This window comes from Lynx canadensis, chromosome A2 (assembly GCF_007474595.2).
Source record: "Lynx canadensis isolate LIC74 chromosome A2, mLynCan4.pri.v2, whole genome shotgun sequence".
In the NCBI taxonomy this organism is placed as follows: Eukaryota; Metazoa; Chordata; class Mammalia; order Carnivora; family Felidae; genus Lynx; species Lynx canadensis.
In genome coordinates this window covers 153,745,039-153,770,504 of record NC_044304.2, presented here as the reverse complement: position 1 = coordinate 153,770,504, position 25,466 = coordinate 153,745,039, and the positions used below count along the sequence as shown (strand labels likewise).

General features: G+C 39.7%; 1 protein-coding gene and 1 pseudogene across 4 annotated transcripts in view; both read right to left on the bottom strand.

Annotated features, from left to right (window-relative positions):
- UBN2 (ubinuclein 2) overlaps positions 1 to 25,257 on the bottom strand; it is a 72,217-nt gene extending 46,960 nt beyond the window's left edge. For 3 of the 4 annotated variants that reach the window (XM_030308536.1, XM_030308539.1, XM_030308538.1), the window contains exons 1-2: positions 24,463 to 25,257; positions 17,956 to 18,048 (exon numbers count right to left, since the gene is read on the bottom strand). In XM_030308536.1, the coding sequence (XP_030164396.1) occupies positions 17,956 to 18,048; positions 24,463 to 24,933 (564 nt within the window). In that variant the 5' untranslated portion in view covers positions 24,934 to 25,257. The remainder of the gene's footprint in view (positions 1 to 17,955; positions 18,049 to 24,462) is intronic. The other variant, XM_030308537.1, reaches the window with a different exon arrangement.
- Positions 7,207 to 7,275, bottom strand: LOC115509505 (annotated as a pseudogene).
- Positions 25,258 to 25,466: the final 209 nt, after the last annotated feature.

The following is a 25,466-nucleotide window of genomic DNA, read 5'->3' as shown; positions in this document are numbered from 1 at the left end:
CCCGTATTTTTAGATTTTTACAATTAGGTAAATTTTAAAAACAATTTTGGAGACCAACACAAGGTGGCAACCCTTCTCCCCCCGCCGACTCCCAAATAAAGCCATTATAGGGCATAATCTCAGAACAACAAAAATCCTTCTCAAGAAATACTAGTTCGCAGGGGCGCCTGGGTGGCTCAGTTCAGCGTCCAACTGCGGCTCAGGTCATGATCTCACAGTTTGTGGGTTCAAGCCCCGCATCAGGTTTTGTGCTGACACCTCAGAGCCTGGAGCCTGCTTCGGATTCTGTGTCTCCCTCTCACTCTGCCCCTTCCCTGCTGGCTCTCTCTCTCTCAAAAATAAATAAAAACATTTAAATTTTTTTTTAAAAAAGAAAATAAAAGGAAATACTAGTTGGCAACATTAAACATATACATACATTATATATATATACATACATACACACATATACACAGCATGTGTGTGCTTATATACGACACATGTAATAAATGGTTCTTATTTTTTTCCATTTGCCAGGTCTGCAAACTGGGACCCTTACAACTAGTTTATAGAACTACAGTTAGAAACAGAAGTAAAAAAAAAAAAAAAAAAGACAAACAGAAGGAGGTATTTCTAGGATAGTTACATACATGCAATTAAGCATGAGGGACTATTTCACCCAAAAACCAGAGAGAACTCTAAAGAGAATATAAAAATGCACAGATACATGAAAACTAATATAAAAATATACTATATTTTTTATACTATATAAAAAATATAAAAACAAATGAATATTAACCCTGTTACATATTAAATATATTTAAAATTATGAGAGTTAACAACATAATAAAGGCCATATATGATAAACCTATAGTTAACATCATATTCAGTGGGAAAACATGGAGACCTTTACCCTAAGGTCAGGAACAAGACAAGGAAGTTCATGCTCACCACTTTTACTCAACATAGTACTGGAAGTCCTAGCCACAGCAATCAGAGAAGAAAAAGGAATAAAAAGCATCCAAATCAGTAAGAAGTAAAACTTTCACTATCTGTAGATGGTATGACACCACATATAGAAAACCCCAAAGACTCCACCAAAAAACGACTAGACCTGATAAACTAATTTAGTAAGGTCTCAGGATACAAAATCAACTTATAGAAATATACTGCATTTCTATACACTAATAATGAAGCAGCATAAAGAGAAATTAAGAAAACAATCTCATTTACAATTGCATCAAAAATAATAAAATACCAAAGAATAAACTTAACCAAGGAGGTAAAAGACCCATACTCTGGAAACTATAAAACACTGATGAAAGACACTGAAGATGACACAAATGAAAAGATATGCCTTGCTCATGGACTAGAAGAATAAATATTGTTAAAATGTCCATACTACCCAAAGCAATCTACAGATTTAATACAATTCCTTTCAAAATACCAAAAATATGTTTCACAGAACTACAGTAAACAATCCTAAAATTTGCATGGAACCACGAAAGACTCCGAATGGCCAAAGCAATCTTGAGAAACAAAAACAAAGCTGGAGGTGTCACAATCCCAGATTTCAAGTTATACTACAAAGCTGTACTGATCAAAACAGTATGGTACTGGCACAAAAACAGACACATAGATCACTGGAACAGGATACAAAGCCCAGGAAAAAATCTCACAATTATGTGACCAATAATCTTCAACAAAGGAGGCAAGAATATGCAGTGGGAAAAAGTCTCTTCAACAAATGATACTGGGAAAACTGGACAGCAATATGCAAAAGAATAAAGCCAGACCACTTTCTTACACCATACACAAAAATAAACTCTAAATGGATCACAGACCTAAATGTGAGAGCTGAAATCTTAAAATCCTAGAAGACAGCACAGGCAGTAGGTCTCTGACATTGTCCATAGTAGCATTTTTCTAGATATGTCTTCTGAGACAAGGGCAACAAAAGCAAAGATAAAATACTGGGACTACATCAAAATTAAAAGCTTCTGCATAGCCAAGGAAACAATCAACAAAACAAAACAAAAAACAACCTACTGAATGGGAGAAGATATTTGCAAGTGAAATTATACAACTCAACACCATAAATAAACAAATAAATAAATAAAACAAATAATCCAATTAAAAAATAGGCAGATGACACGAACAGACATTTCTCCAAAGAAAACATCAAGATGGCCAACAGACACGTGAAAAGATGCTCAACATCACTCGTCGTCGGGGAAATGCATATCAAAACCACAATGAGATATCACCTCACACCTGTCAGGATGGCTAAAATCAAAAACACAAGAAACAACAAGTGTTGGCGAGGGTGTGGAGAGAAAAGAACCCTTGTGCACTATTGGTGGGAATGCAAACTGGTACAGCCACTGTGGAAAAGAGTATGGGGGCTACTCAAAAAATTAAAAGTAGAATTACCATATGACCCAGCAATTCCACTACTGGGTATTTACCTAAAGAACATGAAAACATTAATTCAAAAAGATTTATGCACCCCTATGCCTACTGCAGCATTATTTACAATAGCCAAATTATGGAAGCAGTCCAAGTGTCCATTGACAGATGAATGGATAAAGAAGATGTACAGTGTGTGTGTGTGTGTGTGTGTGTGTACATACATACATATGCTGGGATATTATTCACCCATAAAAAAGAATGAAATCTTGCCATTTTCAACCACGTGGATGAATCTAGAGAGTATAATGCTAAGTAAAATAAGTCAGAGAAAAACAAACACCATATGATTTCACTCATATGTGGAATTTAAGAAACAAAACAAATGAACAAAGGGAAAAAAAGAGACAAACCAAAAAACAGACTCTTAACTTTACAGAACAAACTGATAGTTACCAGAGGGAAGGAGGGTGGGGGGATGGGTGAAATAGGTGAAGGGGATTAAGAGTCCACTTATCTTGATGAGCACTGAGTAATATATAGAATTGTTGAATCACTATATTGTACTCCAGAAACTGATATAACACCATATGTTAACTATACTGGAATTAAAATTTAAAAATTAAGTTACAAATAAAGTTATGGGAGTTAAAATCAACATACCAGGAATGTAAGAATAAACATAAATCAACAACAATGTTCAGAAACCTATCCTAGTAGGTAAGAATTTAACATGAGAAAGGCGGCATTACAACTCAACAGAGAGTAATTAATAAATCAAATAAATGGAATTAAAGATACTAATTTCATCTATCAAATTATAAACTGGCAAAATGGAGAAGAAACAGGACCACTCAAGCACTGCTGGTAACAGTATACCATGAAACTCTTCTGGAAAGCAATCTAAAAGCATCTGCCAAGAATTCTGCCATCCTCTTGTGTTTCTTCTTTTTGTTTCTTTATTTTCCAAACTTTCTATAAAGTATTAATGTCATAATGGAAATACAGTAAAATAATTTTTAAAACTCTTTACCTTATTTGACCTGATAATTCTATGTAAGCTTATTTCAAACCACTACTTAGATTCAAGAATATCTGTTAAGAACTTATGCCACAGAAAGTAACACGCTGCAGTGCCTGGCTGCTCCATAGGAAGGGTATACGGCTCTTGATCTTGAGGTCATGAGTTCGAGCCTCACGCTGGTTGTACAGACTACTTAAAATAAATAAATATTTTTTTTTTAATTTTTTTTTTTTCTCAACGTTTTTATTTATTTTTGGGACAGAGAGAGACAGAGCATGAACGGGGGAGGGGCAGAGAGAGAGGGAGACACAGAATCGGAAACAGGCTCCAGGCTCCGAGCCATCAGCCCAGAGCCTGACGCGGGGCTCGAACTCACGGACCGCGAGATCGTGACCTGGCTGAAGTCCGACGCTTAACCGACTGCGCCACCCAGGCGCCCCAATAAATATTTTTTTAAAAAAAGAAAGTAATATGGTAAATGTCAGAAAGAACTAAAAAATTTTTTTAATTGTAAAAAATTACATAGTATACTGTTACCAGCGGTGCAGAGCCCGATGCAGGGCTCAAATCCAAGAACCAGGGCTCAAATTCATTAACCGGGAGATCATTACCTGAGCCAAAATCCACAGTGAGATGCTTAACCAACTGAACCACCCAGGTACCCTCAGAAAGAATTTAAATTAAGTAGTAAAAATCCTGTCCTGAACAATCTTGAAACAAGATAATCTACTCAAAAATTAACTGAGTACCTTCCAAGTGCCAGCCTTCATGGATTTTATAGTATTGCAGACAGGAGAAAGATTACACAAATTACAGTAATGATACACAGTAGAAAGGAAAATATAGGTGGTACCAGACTTTTCTAACAGCGGTCTTAATCAAGGCTTTCCATAGATATTTATGCCCGGACAACATGAGTGGAAGGATCAGAACAGGAAGTGACTAGACAAGATTAGTGCTGAACAAAATCACTCCTGTTGTGGTGAGGGATGAGCAAAGATGAGCAAAGCGAGATGGGTTAGGAAGGGAAGAAATGCAGAGATGTGCAAGAAACTCCTAAGTTACTGGGGGCATAAAATATGTATTTAAGCAGCAAACATGATGACGACGACCAAGATGATGATAGCTACCACCCGCTGAGTGCTAACTTTGCATCAGCGCCTCTCTAAGTGTAACCACCTATTATTTCACATTTGACAAATGGGAAAGGCTAAAGCTTGGAAAGGGCAAATAACTTGGCTAAGATCACACAGAAAGTAATTGAGCTAATCTTCAAACTCATGACTATCTGGCTCCAAAGTGCCATTCCATTAAAAGTTCTATAAGAGAAGTTATAGAATCTCTGGGGTCATTTTCCTACTTGGAGACCCCTTAAAACTCAATACCAGAAACTGAAACCAGTGTCCCCACTGTCAGCCACCTCCAAATTAGCTCCTTCCACTTGAACATTCCCATTTTATTCATTCTATTTTTCTGCCTTAAAACTTCAGTTAGCTAAAATTAAAAAGATTCATGATACCAAATGTTAACAAGGATGTGGAGCTACTAAAACTCTCCTACATGGCTGGTGCAAAATGAAGACCCATTCTGAAAAATAGTTGACAGTTTCTTATAAAGTTAAACGTACACTTCACATATGACCTAACAATCCCACTCTTATTATTTACTCAAGAAAAATGGAAACGTATGTTCACCCAAAAAGCTATATGCTAACGTTCAGAACATCTTTATTCATAGCAGCCAAGAACTATGGCTTACTATGCAGCAACACAAGGGAAGGAACTGCTGACAACATGCAACCCATGGATGAATTTCAAAAGCATCATGCTAAGTCAGAGGGGCCAGACACAAAAGACTTTAAGATTCCCAGAAACCACAGAAACTCTAGAAACCACAAAATAAAAACAAATAAAAAACTTATACTGACATGAAGTAGGTCTGAGAATACCAGGGACCAGGAATGAAGGGAGAGGATTATCTATGGAGAGGTAAGAGGGAACTTTCTGGGTTCTGGGGAGAACAATTTAAATGAATGAATTGTAGGTACTTACCTTTCAGAAATGCTGATTTTTAGAACTCATTATTCTTTCTACTTCAACTCTCTCCCCACAAACCTTTGTTCATGTGGTTTTTCACATCTGCAATTTCCTTTCTATTTCACCTGCCATTGCTATAATCTCGGCCACTATTTTTCACTTAAATGTAATGAATGCCTTAATTAGCCTCTCTTCCCTCATTTATCTTAGTTTATCCTGCATTATACCATCCAATTAATACTTCTAAAATACCATTTCGTATCATTCCTCTGTTCAAAATGCTTCAGAAGCATCCTATTATAAAATAAATCCAAAACCCTTAATAAGGCATTAAAGGCATTTAAACTACCTTTCCAACTTTTTCTTACAATTTTCCAACTTGAACACTCTGATTCATTCAACCTATCTATCCACTCTCCTCCTAAACACACTGAAGTTTATCTTTCTTCTGCCTTCCCCTTATTGGGAATAATCTCTTACTCCTCTCTGAATTTCCCCACCCTTCCCAGCTAATAAGTTTTAAACCCTTCCTCCTTCATGCTTTCTACTTAAAATCAAAATGATCTTTTTCTACTCTCCTAACATTTTTTATCTAGGGACAGCTAACTGCCTCTAAGATTTACCTAGGGAAAAACTAAAAAAAACAAATAGGTTCTGTTGGAATGGGCATGATTACACATAACTTCTGCATAACTAGCACAAATAACTTCTGCATAACGAGAAAGATCTAGGAACATTTTAGTCTAATCAAGCTGATCAGGAGTTACCACAGGAAGACATAACTGCTATAACTTGTACAAAGGATGTACAGGTATAAGTTCTTCACCAAGCATCCTATCAATCATAGCATCATAACAATAATAAAGGTATAAATTACATATACTGTGACACATCCATTCAATGCTAATGGTCATTTAAAAATTTTTTTTAATGTTTATTTATTTTTGAGAGAGAGAGAGCAGGAGCAGGGGAGGGGCAGAGAGACAGGGAGACACAGAATCTGAAGCAGGTTCCAGGCTCTGAGCTGTCAGCACAGAGCCCGACGTGGGGCTCAAACCCACAAACTATAAGATAGTGACCTGAGCCGAAGTTGGACACTTAACTGACTGAGCCATCCAGATGCCCCACTAACAGCCATTTTAAAACCATGTGGTAGAGGAATATTTAATAGTACGGAAGGCAATAAAAGTAGTTTACCAAATGCTATGTATAGTTCAGGCTAGTCATAGAAAAGACAGTATTCACTAAGCATTTGAAAGTGTTCAGCCTAGGGGCGCCTGGGTGGCTCAGTCGGTTAAGCGGCCGACTTCGGCTCAGGTCATGATCTCGCGGTCCGTGAGTTCGAGACCCGCGTCGGGCTCTGTGCTGACAGCTCAGAGCCTGGAGCCTGTTTCAGATTCTGTGTCTCCCTCTCTCTGACCCTCCCCCACTCATGCTCTGTCTCTCTCTGTCTCAAAAATATATAAACGTTAAAAAAAAAAAAATTAAAAAAGGAAGTGTTCAGCCTAAACTGGTAATTGTGGAGATGACATTAAAATAACAAGATCTTGTTTTCTTGCTTTTTTTAAAAATAAGATCTTTTTTAATTCTCATACAAACAGTAGGATCTCATTTATGAAAAACACAACAATATATGTCCATAAATCTATGTAAAAAGCTCAAAGAATCACAACAAGCAGATAACCATGTTTGCTAAAATGGAGAGGGGATACAATTGGAGGTAGTCGTGAAGGAAGATTTTGACTTAATATGTATTGTTTGAATTTTTCCCCCTTTGGTAGGAACTAGAAAACCTGCTGGATGAATTCTCAAAGAGCTGTAACACTGTGAATTTGTTTGTAATAACAGGAATGTATTCATATGCTACTTAGATGATTAAAAATAATTTTCTTAAGTGCAAGAGAGTACATTTGTAAGCAGACAAGCATTTTTAAAAGCCCTGAAAGGGCTACACATCCAACTACTAACAGTGGTTAGGCTTGGTAGTGGGATTATAGATGATTAAGTGATTTTTACTTTCTTCCCTTTCTTATCTGTATTTATGTATTCTTTTACACTGAACAAAATCTTTGGAAATATGTAAATGGTTACATAAACACATGTCTAGAACAAGAAACTCAAACAGTGATTATCTCTGGGGTAGGGGGGAACTGGTTAGCTAGGAGTTAGGAGTAGGAGGGAGATTTACTTTACATCATATTCCCTTCATATCTTTTGAGTTTTTGTCAAGTGCATGTACTACCTATTCAAGAATTTCTTCATCTGGCCCACCAAATGTTCAATACCATTTGGGTTTTCACTCCTTATATGGCTCTGCTTCCTAGTCCCACTTCGGGGAAAGAGCTTTGGACAACCTGTATTTGACACTGCGGTGCCCAAGTAGCTCTTTCTCAAATCCCTCCCCGATAGCCAGGATTTTAATAGTCTCTCCTCTACCTATCAATGGCCTTCTGCCAAAGCATTTACAGTCAGGCACATCCCAGCTCCTTCCTTCATCACAGAGGCCACCAGAGTACAGTTTTCTGGCCTCAATTCCCTTTTCCTCATCTCCTAGTCTTCCTGGAAACAATTCTCTCTTGGCTTGCCCTCTGCCTCACCTCCTCTTTTCCATTCTCCACCCTCTAGTTCTCTGGCTCCCCAGTTACGCTCAAGTCCAGTGATACGCAAATGGTATAAACTGGAACCAAATACTAGACAATTCACAAATATTAGAATTTCACCTAATTCTAAGGAAATCAAGATACATTGGCAAAGGATTATATTATAGGGTCTTCCTGAATAGGCCTGTTTTGAACTGGTCTCTTTTCCAGTAGCCTTAGAAAGGATCCTCCCTGCAGTAGAATCAAAGTATTATTTGATAAATTTTCCAGACCTTAGCCGTTGTTAATGTTACACAGTTTACACAATAAATGTATCCTATAAAAATACAAAACTTATTTTCCAAATTAAAAAAAATAATCTTGAGTTTTGCTACATCTAAAATGAAGAATCCCCTTTGAATCTATTCCCCTAGATCACTAGTTTACTATGACTCAGAAGAAAATGACTTACTGAATCATTAGTACCTGTTTAACCTGATAATCAGTATTTCAAGCCAATGCTATCTGATTACACTATAACACTAAGCTGGAAAACAAACAAACAAAATGTTCTTAGTACAGGATCCCACCCCGGTCACCTCCCTGCCAATTAACTCCAGGTAATAAGAAACCTAACTAATAAGCAACATTCATTGATCACCTATGGAAGACAGAGGAAGCATGACAGTGAATGCTAAGACTGCAGTCTTTTTTTAATGTTTATTTATTTATTTTGAGAGAGAAGGGGAGAGAGAATACACCACTGAGTGAGGGGCAGAGAGGGAGGGAAGGGGAGGAAAATGGGGTGGGGGAGAGGGAAAGAGAGAGAAAGAGAGAGCAAGAGCGAGAGAGACAGAAAGAGAGAATCCCAAGCAAGTTTGTACCGCCAGCAGAATCTGACATGGGGCTCAAACTTACAAACTGAGATCACTGAGCTGTGAGAAACTGAGCTGATATCAAGAGCCAGACACTTAACCAACTGAGCCACCCAGGTGCAATCTTATAACTGAAAAGAATGTAACTCCTGATCACCAAGCTTCTCTATTTGTCCCAGCCTGGTCACAACCTTATCATTCTCCACTTCCACTGATTTCCTTAACCCACCAATAGAAAAGAGTAGAAATGTAAGTCAGTGGAAAGACACCCAAGAGCTGACTTAACAGCACAGATATAACATACACAGATTTCTTGAATCGGCACTTAGGATATTGGGCCTTCCTTCCAAATACCCTAAAACTGCTCATTCTCAATTGTTCCTATTGGTTTCAGGAAGTTGAAGAGAATTTGTTTAGCTCAAAGAGGTCAAGGAACTGAAAAGGCATGTCATGACAAGTGATTACAATTGGTAACTCCACTAAAGAAAACTATTATTTAAGAATTCTTCCTTGCCCCTCAACACGTCTCTGGAGGCAAGGGAAACAAAAGCAAAAATGAACTACTGGGATCTCATCAAAATACAAAGCTTCTGCACAGTGAAGGAAACAATCAGCAAAACTAAAAGGCAACCGACAGAATGGCAGAAGATATTTGCAAATGACGTATCAGATAAAGCGTTAGTATCCAACATCTATAAAGAACTTATCAAACTCAACATCCAAAAAACAAATAACCCAGGGAAGAAATGGGCAAAAGACATGAATAGACACTTCTCCAAGGAAGACATCCAGATGGCCAACCGACACATGAAAAAATGCTCAACAACACTCATCATCAGGGAAATACAAATCAGAACCCCAATGAGACACCACCTCACACCTGTCAGAATGGCTCACATTAACAACTAAGGCAACGACAGATGTTGGCGAGGATGCAGAGAAAGAGGATCTCTTTTGCATTGTTGGTGGGAATGCAAGCTGGTGCAGCCACTCTGGAAAACAGTATGGAAGTTCCCCAAAAAACTAAAAATAGAACTACCCTCCGACCCAGCAATTGCACTACTAGGCATTTATCCACGGGATACAAGCGTGCTGTTTCGAAGGGACACGTGCACCCCCATGTTTATAGCAGCACTATCAACAATAGCCAAAGTATGGAAAGAGCCCAAATGTCCATCGATGGATGAATGGATAAAGAAGATATGGTTTATATATACAATGGAGTATTACTCGGCAATCAAAAGAATGAAATCATGCCATTTGCAACTACGTGGATGGAACTGGAGGGTATTATGCTAAGTGAAATTAGAGAAAGACAAAAATCGTATGATTTCACTCATATGAGGACTTTAAGAGACAAAACAGATGAACATAAGGGAAGGGAAACAAAAATAGTATAAAAACAGGGAGGGGTACAAAACAGAAGAGACTCATAGATATGGAGAACAAACTGAGAGTTACTGGAGGGGTTGTGGGAGGGGGGATGGGCTAAATGGGTTAAGGGGCATTAAGGAATCTACTCCTGAAATCATTGTTGCACCAGATGCCAACTAATTTGGATGTAAATTTTAAAAAATGAAAAATAAAAAAAAATTTTTTTAAGAATTCTTTCTTGCCCTATATTTAAGAATCTCCGAACCTGTTTGTTTTAAAAGGTTATTTTATGTTTTTATTATATATGTAGTACCATACTATTGTTGGTCTATAGAACCTAAATTTCTGGTACTTGTGCTTCATAAAAAGAATTTATTTTGTGGTAGTACAGCAGATTTATCCAAACTGCTTTACCCAACCCTACCATGTTGATCTTTAGGGACCAGACCTAACAGAAGGCCAAAACAGAGGAAAAACAGCCAAGGAAGTTCCCAAGGAAGCTGTAACCCCTCATAAAGTGTCGATTATCAAATAATATGAGTCACTGATAAAATTCTTAAACCTCCCAGAAAGAGTGCATAAATGTTTTCTAACATCCACTTGTGTCCGTCTCATATTTGAGGACACTTTTTAAGCAATCCATAATTATTTTAAATGTAAAAGCATATTTCCTTTTCACTCAATTGAGTAGTACTTACTGAGAAGTCACTCATTGGAAATTATACAGTTATTCCCAATATTGCCATTCTCTTCTTGCAGCATTATTTATAATAACCAAGTTATGGAAATAACCTAAGTGTCCACTGTGTCCACTGATACATACATGGATAAAGAAGATATGGTATATACACACACACACACACACACACACACACACACACACACACAATGGAATATTACTCATCCATAAAAAATGAAATCTTACCAGCTGGGACAACATGGATGGAACTAGAGAGTATAACGCTAAGGGAAGTAAGAGAAAGACATGATTTCACTCAGATGTCGAATTTAAGAAACAAAACAAATGAACAAAGGAAAAAAGAGGCAAACCAACAAACAAGCCTCTTAACAACAGAGAACAAATAGATGGTTACCAAAGGGGAGATAGGTAGGGGGATGTGTGAAATAGATGAAGGGGATTAAGAGTACACTTATCACGGGGTGCCTGGGTGGCTCAGTCAGTTGAGCGTTTGACTCTTGATTTTGGCTCAAGTCATGATCCCAGGGTCATGGGATCAAGCCCCACATCGGGCTCTGCCCACAGACCACATGCAGAGCCTGCTTGGGATTCTCCCTCTCTGCCCCTCACCTGCTCAAGTTCTCTCTCAAAATAAATAAACTTTAAAAAAAAAAAAAAAAAGAGTACACTTACCACGATGAGCGCTGAGGAATACATGTAACTGTTGAATCACTATATTGTATACCTAAAACTGTAAGTTAACTATACTGGAATTAAAATAAAATTTAGAAAAAAAGATGTTGCCATTCTTTAAAACATATCAGGGCAAAATCAATTTTAAAAAGCTTGTATACAAAAAGAAAATCAAGACTTTATAAATATACTTTTTTATTAAAAATAGTATTAACTCCATTTGATCAACTGATTTTATTTTTCAATTGCTTTATTTATAAGATTGCTGAAAACTACTTTCCTACCATCAAATCTACCCTTATCCTCTCTTTTAAAATAAATATGAAGCTATCAGGGCTCCGAGAGTCCAAAATCACATAGAGTTAAATATCAAATGTGGCATTCAAAATCTATATGGTAAAGTAAGTGAATTTTCAAGTCATAATGTGACTTCAGAAATGCTAATAAATGTTTGGCTGAATACATGTGTTCCTATTCAGAGAGTCATTCAGATTCAAAGAGCTGAGCAGCTGAGCCCCTGCAAGGCACCAGATATTATGCTAAGCACTTCCATTTAGATTATTGAATTTATATCCAATTCTAGGATACCATGATCTTTCAAGATGGCTAGGGTAACAGTGAGAAAAACCACTAAAAGAAATCTTCCAACCACCACAGGTTTTCCTAGGCCCTCGAAGGCTCAGAGAACAAGTCTATACCCATCAAAGCGAACCTCATTCACTGATGTAGAGTGTATACAGCCTCAGAAAAAGCATACACAATCTAGAAACCATCTAAAAACTGAGTTGGAAATTCAGGATATTCAGGAAACTAGGACATTTAGCCTAAACATTTGGAGCCTTAAAATTGAGAATGAGGAAAGGAACACAAACCTCTTTCAACTGTATCCTGCTTTCTTCCTATAGTAACCAACAAGAAAAATTTGGAACCTATGGAGAAGTATCAAAGGTTGGACTTAGCTATTTAATAAGATTTATATACAACAACCAATTTAGTATGCTCTAAGTAAAATTAAGCACTGAACAGTTACATTCCTCTTTTCCCAAGAAAACATGTAGCAATTAATGCTGAACATTCATTGTTACATTACCTAAAAGGTAACAGGACACAGGCAATTAAAAACAGGACAGAATAGAGGGAAAAAACAAACCATTTGATACAGGGTACTAGGTCTACAATTTTATAAGTCCTATAATTTCTATTACTGCTTTTCAACTACTAAAATTGTCTCCATCCCTTCCCCCAAGCAACTGCTGCAAGACAAAGGACACATCCTGAACTCCACCTTCTCCGTCCTTTTCCCTCAAGTGGCAGCCAGCTCCACTTCACACAGCTCCTTTCCAGCACAAGGAACCGCCACACACACGTACTCCAGACCACAAGAAGCCCATAAACTTGCCTCAGCCCTCCACCACACCACTCAATTTGTCACTAACGTTGCTTATAGACCCAGCCACCACTCAATGCATCTTATTATTCCCCCGTATCATGGAAACCCCCAACTGAGTTTAACTTGCTCCGTTCTCTGAAACTTCCTACAAATGCATTCTCCTCCACAACGGAAATGGCAGGCTCTCCCACCTGTACCACCAACCACCCAGCTCACAGAAGACAAGGGGCAAATGTGAAAGTACATGGACTGATAAGTTAAATAAATTAGAAAAAAAGAAAGAGTGAAGCAAGTATACCAAGTCTCCAACTAGGGCCTGAGAGCTGGATATGGCCCACAGATGTATTGTTTAGTCTAGTAGGTGTTTTAACTAGAAGCCAATATTTAAGAAATATTAGAGGAAAATCCAGACTTCAGCCTTCTTTTGAGAAATGTAAGGATGTGACAACCCTAAGCCCAAGTCCCCGCAAAGTAAGAAGGGCTGCAGCTGACAGGAGCTGTCCCCTATTTCAGACAACCCCCCACCTTTACTGTTCACGTGGCCTGCTTCGCTGGTGGATCAGTGGGCATCTGAATTTGCTACAGGATACTAAAGGAACTATTGGACAGTAAACTACAGTCAATAAAGATCTTCAGTGATTAAGAGTGACCTTTTGTGAGAGCCTAGCACCGTACAACGTATCTCCTCCCAGGTCGCTTTGGCCCAATGATTTTCTTAAAGGGTTCCAAATACTTTGTTGTGGTCTCTACGAAGACTGTAATAACTAACTGTCTGTAAATGGTGATTGACCGTTTGGAGAATGACCAAAGATGAAGGCCATTTGGAACAGAATGCCTGAGCTAAAAGATCAAAATCAGTGGGGCAGTCAAATAATAGAGGTTAAAAATCCCATACATGTTTATATCAAAAAGAATTTATGACATGGACAGTAAGACGGAGCAGTTCTCCATGAGAGTGACATGTTTAAATAGTATTTCCCATTTAGATAGCACTTTAAATATTTGCAACATTAAAAATCTATTTTTTCATCTGACGCTGACAAAACCCCTGTGCTATAAATATAAAGTTGGCTAGACAGATCTTGTTTTCCCCTGACAGATACCAAAGCATAAAAAAGCCAAGAGGCTTCACTAAGGTCAGCTAGTTAACATGGTAAAGACAGGATGAGAATCCAGCTGTGTTAACTCACAATCCTGTGCTCCTTCCGCTTCTTATCCACTCGATATCCTATGATGGGCAGAAAAGTTATTCCAGGGATTACAGACAAATGTGGTTTGACAGGAGACTGCAAGAATCCATTCAATGACTCTGCACCAAGGTCTCCAAAATTCCTTCCAGTTTCAAGAGTGGAACTGGCCTTTCTACTCACTTTCAGATCCCCAGAGTCATTCACTTCCACAGGCACGGCTTGGTACTCGATTTGTGTGTCTATGTCTTGTCTTCACAATTATTCTGAAAGTTTCTCCAAGAGAAAGCAACTATCATGCCCCTTTGTATGTCCAACGTAAATCCTCAAGTACTTTATCATTTATACACAAAATTTAACAAAAAAAGTGCATCTCTCGTTCTAAAAAGCAGAGAGCTAGAAGTAACCTTAAGTGATTTTCAGAAATAATGACAAGGACATCTAAATTATACGAAGGAAACAAAAGTTAGAAGGTAGCGAGTTTCATGTTTTATAAACCTCCAAATTAAGTCCTCGTTTTATCACCAAAAAAGTTTTTTTAAGGAAATTAAAAAAAAAAAAAAAAGGAAATGTAACCTTGGTGGGTTAACATTTTGCAATATTTTACATATACTATGTAAGGCTTTTTACTTGAAATCTAAATATACATATAAATATGCATAAATATAAATATACATACAGACATCCCAATTTGCTACCTCTCAACACCAAAAAAATCTTTGCTGTTTATTTTTTTTAATTTTTTGTTAATGTTTATCTTATTTTTGAGAGAGAAAGAACATGAGCAGGGCAGGGGCAGAGAAAGAGGGAGACATGGAATCCAAAGCAGGCTCCAGGCTCTGAGCTGTCAGCACAGAGTCCAACTCAGGGCTCAAACCCACAGCCGTGAGATAATGACCTGAGCCAAAATCAGACGCTTAACCGACTGAACCTCCCAGGTGCCCCAAATCTTTGCTGTTTAGAAGTGATCTTTTGTGACAGCCCAGGGCCTAGAGGTGGATAAATTATCTTCTCCCATCACTTTCAACCTGATGATTTTCTTAATTAAAAGGGTTCAAATAATTTGTTAAAACATACATATTTAATACCTGTAATACTCATGGCACATAAAGGCCTCATAGGGTAGGACATTTTAAATCTCTACTTAGAAAGGAAATACGAGGGGTGCCTAGGTGGTGCAATTGGTTAAGCATCCAACTCTTGATCTCAGCCCAGGTCATGATCTCGCAGTTCGTGGGTTCGAGCCCCGCACTGGGCTCTAAGCTGATGGTGTAGATCCTGCTTGGGATTCTGTCTCTCCCTCTCTCTGCCCCTCCCCTGCTTGTGCTCTCTCTCTCTCAAAATAAATAAATAAACTAAAAAAGAAAAAAAAATTTTAAAGAAAGGAAATAAGAGAGTAAGTAGCCACAATAAAAATCTAGAGAAGAAATATAGCCCATTAATTTGAATTATAACAAGAGTAATATTTTATCCCTGCATAATTACAGCGCCTGGATATAACCCAGTTATTTGGAACTTGATTTTACACATCAACCACCTTCTTCAGAATATTGTTTTTTCCATGGCAAGTACTATCCAAGGGCTCCCCAATAAGATTTAATGCTAACTCTGAAGCAGTACATCATACACTGAGTCACAATACTTATAGGATCATATGCTAGGAATTCTTCCATTTGCAAAGGGCAATTCTAATTCTTAGTTCTATAACCTATGGAAAAAATAGGCACTCCAATGTAGTATTAGAGGAATGGAAACTGGTAACTTAGAAACCGGTAATTTGGTTAATATATACCCAAACTAAATAAATAAATGCATATATCTTTCGACCTAAAAATTTCACTTCTAGGAATCTGCCCAACAGATAAACTTGCAACTCTGTGAAATACCACACGACTAAGTAACTTACTGTAGCACTATTTACAACAGCAAATTTTTGGAAACAATTTAAATCATTTGGGGACTGGTTAAATAAACTGTGATATGTCCATACAATGGAATACCACGCAACCCTAAAAGAGAGGGAGAGGGAGAGAGAGAGAGAGAGAGAGAGAGAAGAAAGTTCTCTTTGTATTGATATGAAAAATCTCCAAGTTAGAGTAAATGAAAAAAACAAAGAACAGAAGGACCCCCCAAAACATTATGCGCCTCTGGGAGGTGAGATTATGTGGGTGAACAAAAGAATGAAAGATTTTTCACTCCATACTTTTTGAGTTCTGAACCATGTAAATATATTGTCTGGTTAAAACATTAAATTTAACCAATGTATCAACTTGCATACAAAAGCCATAGGGGGCGCCTGGGTGGCTCATCAGTAGAGCATCTGACTCCTGATTTTGGTTCAGGTCATGATCCCAGGAAGGTGGGATCAAGCCCAGCAGGGAGCCTGCTTAGGATTCATTCATTCTCCCATTCTCTCTCTCTGTCTCTCTCTCCCCCTATGCTCCTCTCCTGTGCTAGCACTCTCTCTCACAGAAAAAAAATAAAATAAAATAAAAAATCATTGGGGCACCTGGCTGGCTCAGTCAGTAAACCATGGGACTCTTGATCTCAGGGTCATGAATTCAAGTCCCACTTTAAGAGATTACTTAAAAATAAAAATCAAGCCATAGTACATCAGAATATATAATGAGAACACCGTATTTTAATTAAACACTACAGTTTACATAACAACTTTTGCTATTCTTTCCATCAAAACGCCCACCAGTCCATCCCCAAATTATTATATAATTACAGAATATAAAGCCAGAAGGAGCTTCAAAGAGTCTTCAAAAAAAGAAAACCGTGGCCCACAAAGGTTAAATAATCTCACCAAAGGACAATTTGTAGGTGGCAAAGTACGGCCTACAACCTGATCCACATCCCAAAGCATTCTCATACTTTTCCCTCACCCCAAATACATTCTTCATTAGCACAAGGAGCCAACTAGTGTCAACCAAGATCCTAGTTGAATCTGGATAACATGAATGACAGGGCTAGCACCACCTGACCTCCTATCTCTGTGAGACAATTTTCAGTGCTTACAGGGGAACCCGAAAGGGGTCTTGCTTTTCATGGGTTATGTTTTAGCAAAGTGCCATGAAGTCAAGTCATAGGATAAACATCAAGAGTGAGGAGGGGAGAGGGCTTTCCTACAAACCCAGTTACTAGAAAACTTGAGGAAAATGTTAAGCAACTTCACAATCAGGTCATTAGAATTTATTTTTACATTAAAACCAATACCAATCTATTCATGGCACAGAATTTTAAATGTACACGAATGTTTAAGGTAAACAAGAGACTTTCAAAGAAATTTCATGCTGCTTCTGACTGATTCTGATCCCCAGGGCCTAGAAGTACACACATTCATTCTCTTAAAGTCTAAAGAGGCATGAAAACTTGAGACATACTACACCAAGGGAATTAAAGTGGTCTTCTCAATGGCAGTGGAAAGACAAAGGATCAGAGCTAGACACACATGGATATGTAGCTTAGTTCCTGCCACTGTGTGATCTTGAGCTCAGAGCCTCAGTTTCTTCATGTGTAAAACGCACTCAGTATTACTTAGTATGTGGTGTTATTATAAGGATGGGAGAAAATATAAGTTAAGCAAGGTACCTGGACTCTATAAGGAGTGCAATATATAAGAGCAAAATAAGGTTTGCTGTGGATATTATAAGCCCTCCCAACCAGTCACAGGAGGAAAAAAGGCCAACAGGGTAAACTGACCTAGTGAAGAGTATATTATACTCACATATTTCATTTCAAACTTCTTAGCCAACATTTCCACTTCTTGCCTCTCTTGCTGCTCGTCATTAAATGGGTCTTCTGTGTGAATGGGCTTCTTCTGATTCAAAGAAAATGGGAAAAGAAATAAAAGTATTAGTATTGCTTCAACCAGAGGCAAATACATCCTTAAATTTAATGAGAGTCAAAATTTCCAAATATTAACAAATGAGTTAGAAGCATTAAAAGTAACCAGAAAGAAATGTTCATCTGTAGCAAAATAACACTTGCAGTTTTAACGGATTCTTACACATTCTCAAGTTTTTCGGTGAACAGCTCAACAATTCAACTTGTCTCCTCCTACAGAATGATCTATGGCCACCATGTCCAAAATAAAAAGGCCAAAAATCCCCCAAGAAAATTAGATAAAAACAAAAATCCCACTTATAACTCTAGTTTGAGATCTTCCCAACAAAGATAACTGCTTTGGTCAGGAAATGCTTCTCAAAGGATCACCTGGTTATTCATCAGTGTCACCACTGATTCATCTGCCCTGTGCTGTCACTAGAGTATCTGTAGCTGCTACAGCCTTCTGCTGAGGCCGGGCATCAACACCTCTACCTACATCAAGTACTTTTGTTTGTTTAATTTTTTTTAACGTTTATTTATTTTTGAGAGAGACAGACAGAGCGGGAGCATGGGGAGGGGCAGAGAGAGGGGGAGACACAGAATCCAAAGCAGGCTCCAGGCTCTGAGCTGTCAGCACAGAGCCCGACGTGGGGCTCGAACCCACGAACCGCGAGATCATGACCCGAGCCGAAGTCCGACGCTCCACCAACTGAGCCACCCAGGTGTCCCAACATCACCTACTTGTTATCAATGGATAGTCATTCAGGGAATACATACTACTTGCAAACAAAGCTAGAAAAGTGAAGTAGCTGCGAATAGATTACATTACCATAGCCTCCTTCTAGCAGGGAAGAATCAAAGTTTATTATAATACATGGTTTTTATTTATTTTTTTTTTTAAATTTTTTTTTTCAACGTTTATTTATTTTTGGGACAGAGAGAGACAGAGCATGAATGGGGGAGGGGCAGAGAGAGAGGGAGACACAGAATCGGAAACAGGCTCCAGGCTCTGAGCCATCAGCCCAGAGCCTGACGCGGGGCTCGAACTCACGGACCGCAAGATCGTGACCTGGCTGAAGTCGGACGCTTAACCGACTGCGCCACCCAGGCGCCCCTATAATACATGGTTTTTAAAAAACCACACAAACAGCTCGGATCCCACATTTGCCATCCATTTACCGAAACAAACAAAAACATAAATCACATCCTTTACTCAGGTTTACTATTTTAGCAGGCACATTTCATATATATATATATATATATATATATATATATATATATATATATATATATATATATAGTTTTTCAGCCCAAAAAAGGGGAAACAAGGAGCTGCATATGCGTCAAAATTCTACTTGTACCCAATTATGAACAACTGACTAGAAAGTTAATTTTTTAAAAAAGGAAGGCTAGGTATTTTTACTGAGGTAGTATTTTCAGGAATTAAAGATAAAGTATATTACAACTGAAATATTGGATACAGATTCAGCTGAATCTGAAGAAAAAAATTCAGAAGGGACAAAGGTCTGCACACTTTGGGGGCGCCTGGGTGGCGCAGTCGGTTAAGCGTCCGACTTCAGCCAGGTCACGATCTCATGGTCCGTGAGTTCGAGCCCCGCGTCAGGCTCTGGGCTGATGGCTCAGAGCCTGGAGCCTGTTTCCGATTCTGTGTCTCCCTCCCTCTCTGCCCCTCCCCCGTTCGTGCTCTGTCTCTCTCTGTACCCAAAAAAAATAAATAAATAAATAAACGTTGAAAAAGGTCTGCACACTTTGGAACAGAGATATTTCATCCTGAATCAGTGGATGATCAGTCTAAAAACATGACAGAAAAATATGAACAGAATTCATACAAAACAATTCATCAGACCTAGGGTATAAGAATAAAAGGATGCTCTTAAAGCTTAAAGAAGTAATCTCAGAATCAACTTGTAAAATCATCTACTGCAATAAGTAATATATTTACAGAATCCTTTATCCCAGTAGGAGTTACCTGTGGAAAAAATACATATGACCTGAAAGGAATAATTAAACCAGCAGGAAGAGACTAATAATGAAATAAGAAATATGAAGCATGTCCAGGATACAGCCCTAACCTGAGCCTAAGGTTCAGCAACCTTAGGCTGAACATGAGCAACCACCATGACTGCCATTATGAACTTATGCTTCAAGTCACTGTGAAGTCTAAACACTAGGTCTTCCTGTTGGTCTGACCCGTTTTATATGTGAAATATAAACACACGGACATATATTTTTAATAAGAATCACCTTATGTGCCATTTTATAAGATTTTGTGTAGACTTCATAGAGACATCAAAAATAAATCTCTTACTCTTGACAGTCTGTAAAAATAAATTTAAGAAAACTGACTCACTCTCCTTTCACAGTTAAGAAACCAACCCCTACCCACAATCAAGGCTCTAAGTAAGCTTTATGGTTTTCCGATGGAAAAAAAGATTTGAAAATCAGTAAATATCAAAATTATGAGCTACCCACAGGCATAAACATTGTAATAATTTTGTCCTTTGATGTTAACTCATTAACACCATTTTCGGATCTTTCACGTTACCGAAAATATGCACTATGACAATGGGATACCATAGAATTCTGTAAAAGTATAACCATATTAACACCATAATCATTTTTTTCCTTTTTTAAGTTTATTTTATCCGTTTTGAGAGAGGGAGAGAGAGAGGGAGGGAGAGAGAGAGGGAGGGAGGGAGGGAGGGAGAGAGAGAGAGAGAGCGCGAGAGCATGGGGTGGGGGTGGGGCAGAAAGGGGGGGAGAGGGAGGGAGGGGGAGGGAGGGAGCCAGAGGGGGAAGGAGGGAGAGGGAGAGAGAGAGACACCCAAGCAGGCTCCACCTGTCAGCACTGACCCAATGTGGGGCTCGAACCCCACCAACCGTGAGATCATGACCCAACCAGAAATCAAGAGTCGGACACTTGACCAACTAGCCACCCAGGCACCCCTCTTTTTCTTTTTATACTAAATGTTCAATTAATCACATTCACAAACGGATGCTCTAGTTAACTGATTCCCTGGTTTACTAAAAGTTAAACAAAAATTACTTGCATAGCAATTACTGCCAGAACTTATATCTAAACTGTACTATTTCCCTTTAGCCAGAAATGGTGAACACATTAATCTCTGAGGACAGAGACAATTGCTATGCCTCAGTCATCATCCTGAACCACCTCAATCAGGGCTTAGCAGTCCACAGAGATAACAAGGTAAGGGTTTAGCTAACCTGCGTCCTTATAACCTAACAAGAAGGGATTTTGTTTTTCATATTTTGCCAACATACACTCATTTAACTGCGCTTTGCCTCATTAATAAAAAATAATATGCAAGAATTCTGTTTGCATTCGGTTAATCAGGGTTTTACTATTCATTTTGTATCTATGAAGGGGAATGATTTAAATGTATCCCGATAAAGATGGTATTCACATGCGACACAGATTTATACCTACACCTATTAACTAAAATCTATTCAGTGATAGATGGCTATTTCAAAATTTAGAATCTTTTTTTCTTTTAATTTTACACAATGTCTTTTCCTCGCCTTTCTACTCAAACTCTGCTACACAGTAAGTTTTTCAATTACAAAAACTCAACATTAAAACTATTTTGAAAAGATTATAACATCCTTAAAAATAACTGGACTCTCCCTGAGGGAAGAAAAACCAAATTTGGGAATCACTGCTTTGCAGATCAATTCTGTTGGTTTCATTTTGCTTTTTTTGTTGGTTTCTATTGCTAGGATTTCCTTTCATGGAAATATGACAACCTCATTTAAAGAAATGTTTCCAGGGGCGCCTGGGTGGCTCAGTCGGTTAAGTGGCCGACTTCCGGCTCAGGTCATGATCTCACGGTCTGTGAGTTCGAGCCCCGCGTCGGGCTCTGTGCTGACAGCTCGGAGCCTGGAGCCTGTTTCAGATTCTGTGTCTCCCTCTCTCTGACCCTCCCCCGTTCATGCTCTGTCTCTCCCTGTCTCAAAAATAAATAAACGTTAAAAAAAATTAAAAAAAAAAAAAAGAAATGTTTCCTACAATTCCTTTAAAAATATGTTCATTGGGAGTTATCATAGGTAAATCTGGCAAATCTTGGTTGCAAAGGTGCATTGTATAAACCATGGGGGTTTTTTTGTTCAGAATACAACAAATGATACATGGCTGAATATACAAGAAAAAGTGACCAATATATCCCAAAATTGAGAGCATAAACAGAAAAACTAAACTGAATTATTCATCTTTCTCCTATTACATGAAACTAGTAGTTCTGATACTATCAGGTTAACAAACAAGGTAGGGGGTCAAAATTAAATTTTTTTGGTCGTAATTAAAAGATAAATATCTACTATTACTTTATCATGGAATGAATATCATAGCATTAAGAGGATCAGAACAAATCCCTATTTCTACTATAACTCTCATTTTAGTTCATTTTGGCAGGATCCTCTAAATTTTTTTAAATTATACAATTTTAAGAAGTTTTGTTTTATTAACAAGTGGTACTAGTATGGAAAGAAATACTAATAAAATTACATACAAGCACTTTGCATCTGCGTCCTCATTTGCAAAGTGGGGACAATGGTTCCTACCTCAAGGAGCTCTGCTGGACTGATTCCATAAGCCATACACCTTACTCGGACCTGTGTCTAGCACGCACATAGGAAGAATTCAGTAAATATTAGCTACCATAATGTATTTTTACCTAAATATGATGCTTTTCATCTGTAATGTATGAAGTAGATTAGGGAGTCAAACAGCAAACTTACTTAGATGAGAAGATCAAATACAATTTACTTGAAAAATGCTCCAATCCAGTATTTTCAAAATTATTTTGGAAAAAAGAAACATCAAATTTATAAAAAGGAGGGGTACTAAAGTGAGTCTGAAGGATAAAATGTTATGTGGACATGGCCAATATGATCTCTACCCTTGCCAATTCATTTAGGTTGCAAACATTTAAAATGATTTGACCTAGGGGCACCTGTGTGGCTCAGTCAGTTAAGCGTCTGACTTCAGCTCAGGTCATGATCTCGTGGCTCATGAGTTCAAGCCCCGTGTTGGACTCTGTGCTGACAGCTCAGAGCCTGGAGCCTGCTTCAGATTCTGTGTCTCCCTCTCTCTGCCCCTTCTTCCCCTGCTCATGCTCTGTTTCTCTTTCTCTCTCAAAAATAAACATGAAAAAAATAATAATAAAGTGATTTGACCACACAACAATATTTACAAATAATGATCAAAAGATTCATTGGCCTTAAAATAAACAAAATCAAGTGACATTAATATATTTTTAAACTGAAGAGTCATTCATCTCAACTATAAAGATAGTTGAGAACAAAAACAAAACAAATGACTTCTTGAGTCCATTAGATCTGTACTGAAACAAACCTAATAAAGAGCATAATCTCTAAACAACAGAGGAAATTGTTCTTACTGCTTTTACTCTATCATTTCCCTTTCTAGTTTACTTCTAAAGATCACCAAAACCTACAATAAAGATTACAATTAGCAACAAACCTCTCTCCTATCTTCGTTGTTCACCAGTTCCATCAAAGGCATACCTATGGATTTTCAACAGTTTCTAAAAATTCAAAGCCAAGATGTTTTTCATTGTTCTCCAAAAATCACCATGGCCAATACACCATCCTCCAACGCGGTCCTATAAACTAATGATAAACACTCAAATAAAAGTATGATGGTAGGCGCCAAAGACACCTTCCCATTCAATTACACTAAGAACAAACTATACAGAAAACAAAGCTAAATAGGTTTACCAATAGCAACATGAGAGAGGAAAATAAGTAACCAATTAACCCACTTCTTCATTCCTAGAGCGGAATCCTTAGTCTGAAATTTTTCAGATTACTTTCAAATCCCCTTCAATTAAGAGAAATACCCAACGTTCGCAAGCACACCTCAGAGCCAAACATAAGAGTGAAGAGGACGATGTCGAGGGGTTACACTATCTCTGGGCTTCCGACCGGGGGGCGTGTCCCCCAAGGTTTTCTCTTCCTTTCTACTGGAATGACTGACTGCTGGAGCTCCACAAGGAAAACCCAACCACGTAACTTGCAGAGCTCCCAGATTTTGCATGGGGAGCAGAAAGGAACATAAATTCTGAGGTCCCGAAAGCTGCAGAGGAAAACCGGCTCCGAGCGGCATTCGGAGCAAGCGAGCGAGGGGGGGTCGGCGGAGCCGGGTGGCAGCCTTGGCCAACCCTGGGGAGCAGGGGAAAGCAGCACCGACCACTCGTCCACCCTCTCGGCCCCAGCCCCCGCCAGCCCACCCTCCCAGGCGACCCGAGACGCGCAAAGTGGGCGTCGGAAGGTGCCAACCACTGGGAGAGGCGGACGCGTCCTGAGACTCCCAGGGTCTGGGGGGTGAGGGAGGAATCTTCTGTACCCGTTGTTCTCCGCACAGCAGCAGCTCCGGGTAACTGAACTCCACGCAGCTCTCGTCGGTGGGATCCTTGAGCACCAGCTCCAGGCGCACCGTCTCCCTCGGCGGCCTCTGCTGCGGCTCGGCCCGGGAAGCCGTCTCCCGCGGCGGGGGCGGCTGCAAGTGCAGCTGAGGGAGCGGCGGCGGCGGCGGCTCGGGCCGCGGGGGCTCGCGCTGCAGCGACATGGGCGGCTCGGCGCGGCTGACCTCGCGCTGGGGGAGCGGCTTCTCCCGCGGCGGGGGCTGCACGTCCGACCGGGGGGCAGCCTCCCGCGGGGCCGGCTGCTCCGCCCGGGCCGGCTCGCGGTATGGCTGCGGCTCCAGCCGGGGGGGCTCGCGAGGGTACTCGGGCTCGCGTTCGGCCCCCGGGTAGTCGGCCTCGCGCCGCCTCACCGGTGACAGGCTAATAAACGCTACTCTGCGTGGCTCCGCCATCCCCACTGTTCTGGCCCTGTGCCTTCGCTCGAGCCGGCGCTCGGTTCTACGCCGAGTTGTTTGCCTGCCCGCCCTTCCTTTTGCTTTCCGTCGCTTTTCTTCCCTCCACCACCCTCAGTCGTCTCTGCCGACGCCACCGTGAGTGCGGACCGTGCCCCCTTCCCAGCCACTATGTTCTGATGGGCTCCACCGCCATCGCCAGGGTCGCCGCAGCCGCCATGTTGGATACCCCACATAAATAGAAGCAGGCCGCTGAGCGGGCGCATGCGCAGATAGGAGACGCTCGCGTCCACCGTCGTGGCTGCGGCTCAGTTTTCCTCTTTTCCTCCCAACAGTCTGGAGTCCAGACAGGTCAGCGGAAGTGACGCAGTGGCAGGGCCGGTTTCCTTGGAAACGGAGACGCCGTCTGCGCCCTTCCTAAAAGGGAGGGGTCTGGGGTTTCCCTAGCTTCCCGTTTGCACCCGGAAACCGGAGGCGCGCGTGGGGCTCAGCAAAGAGCCAGCGTCGGGATGCGCCTGGGACTGACCTAGTCA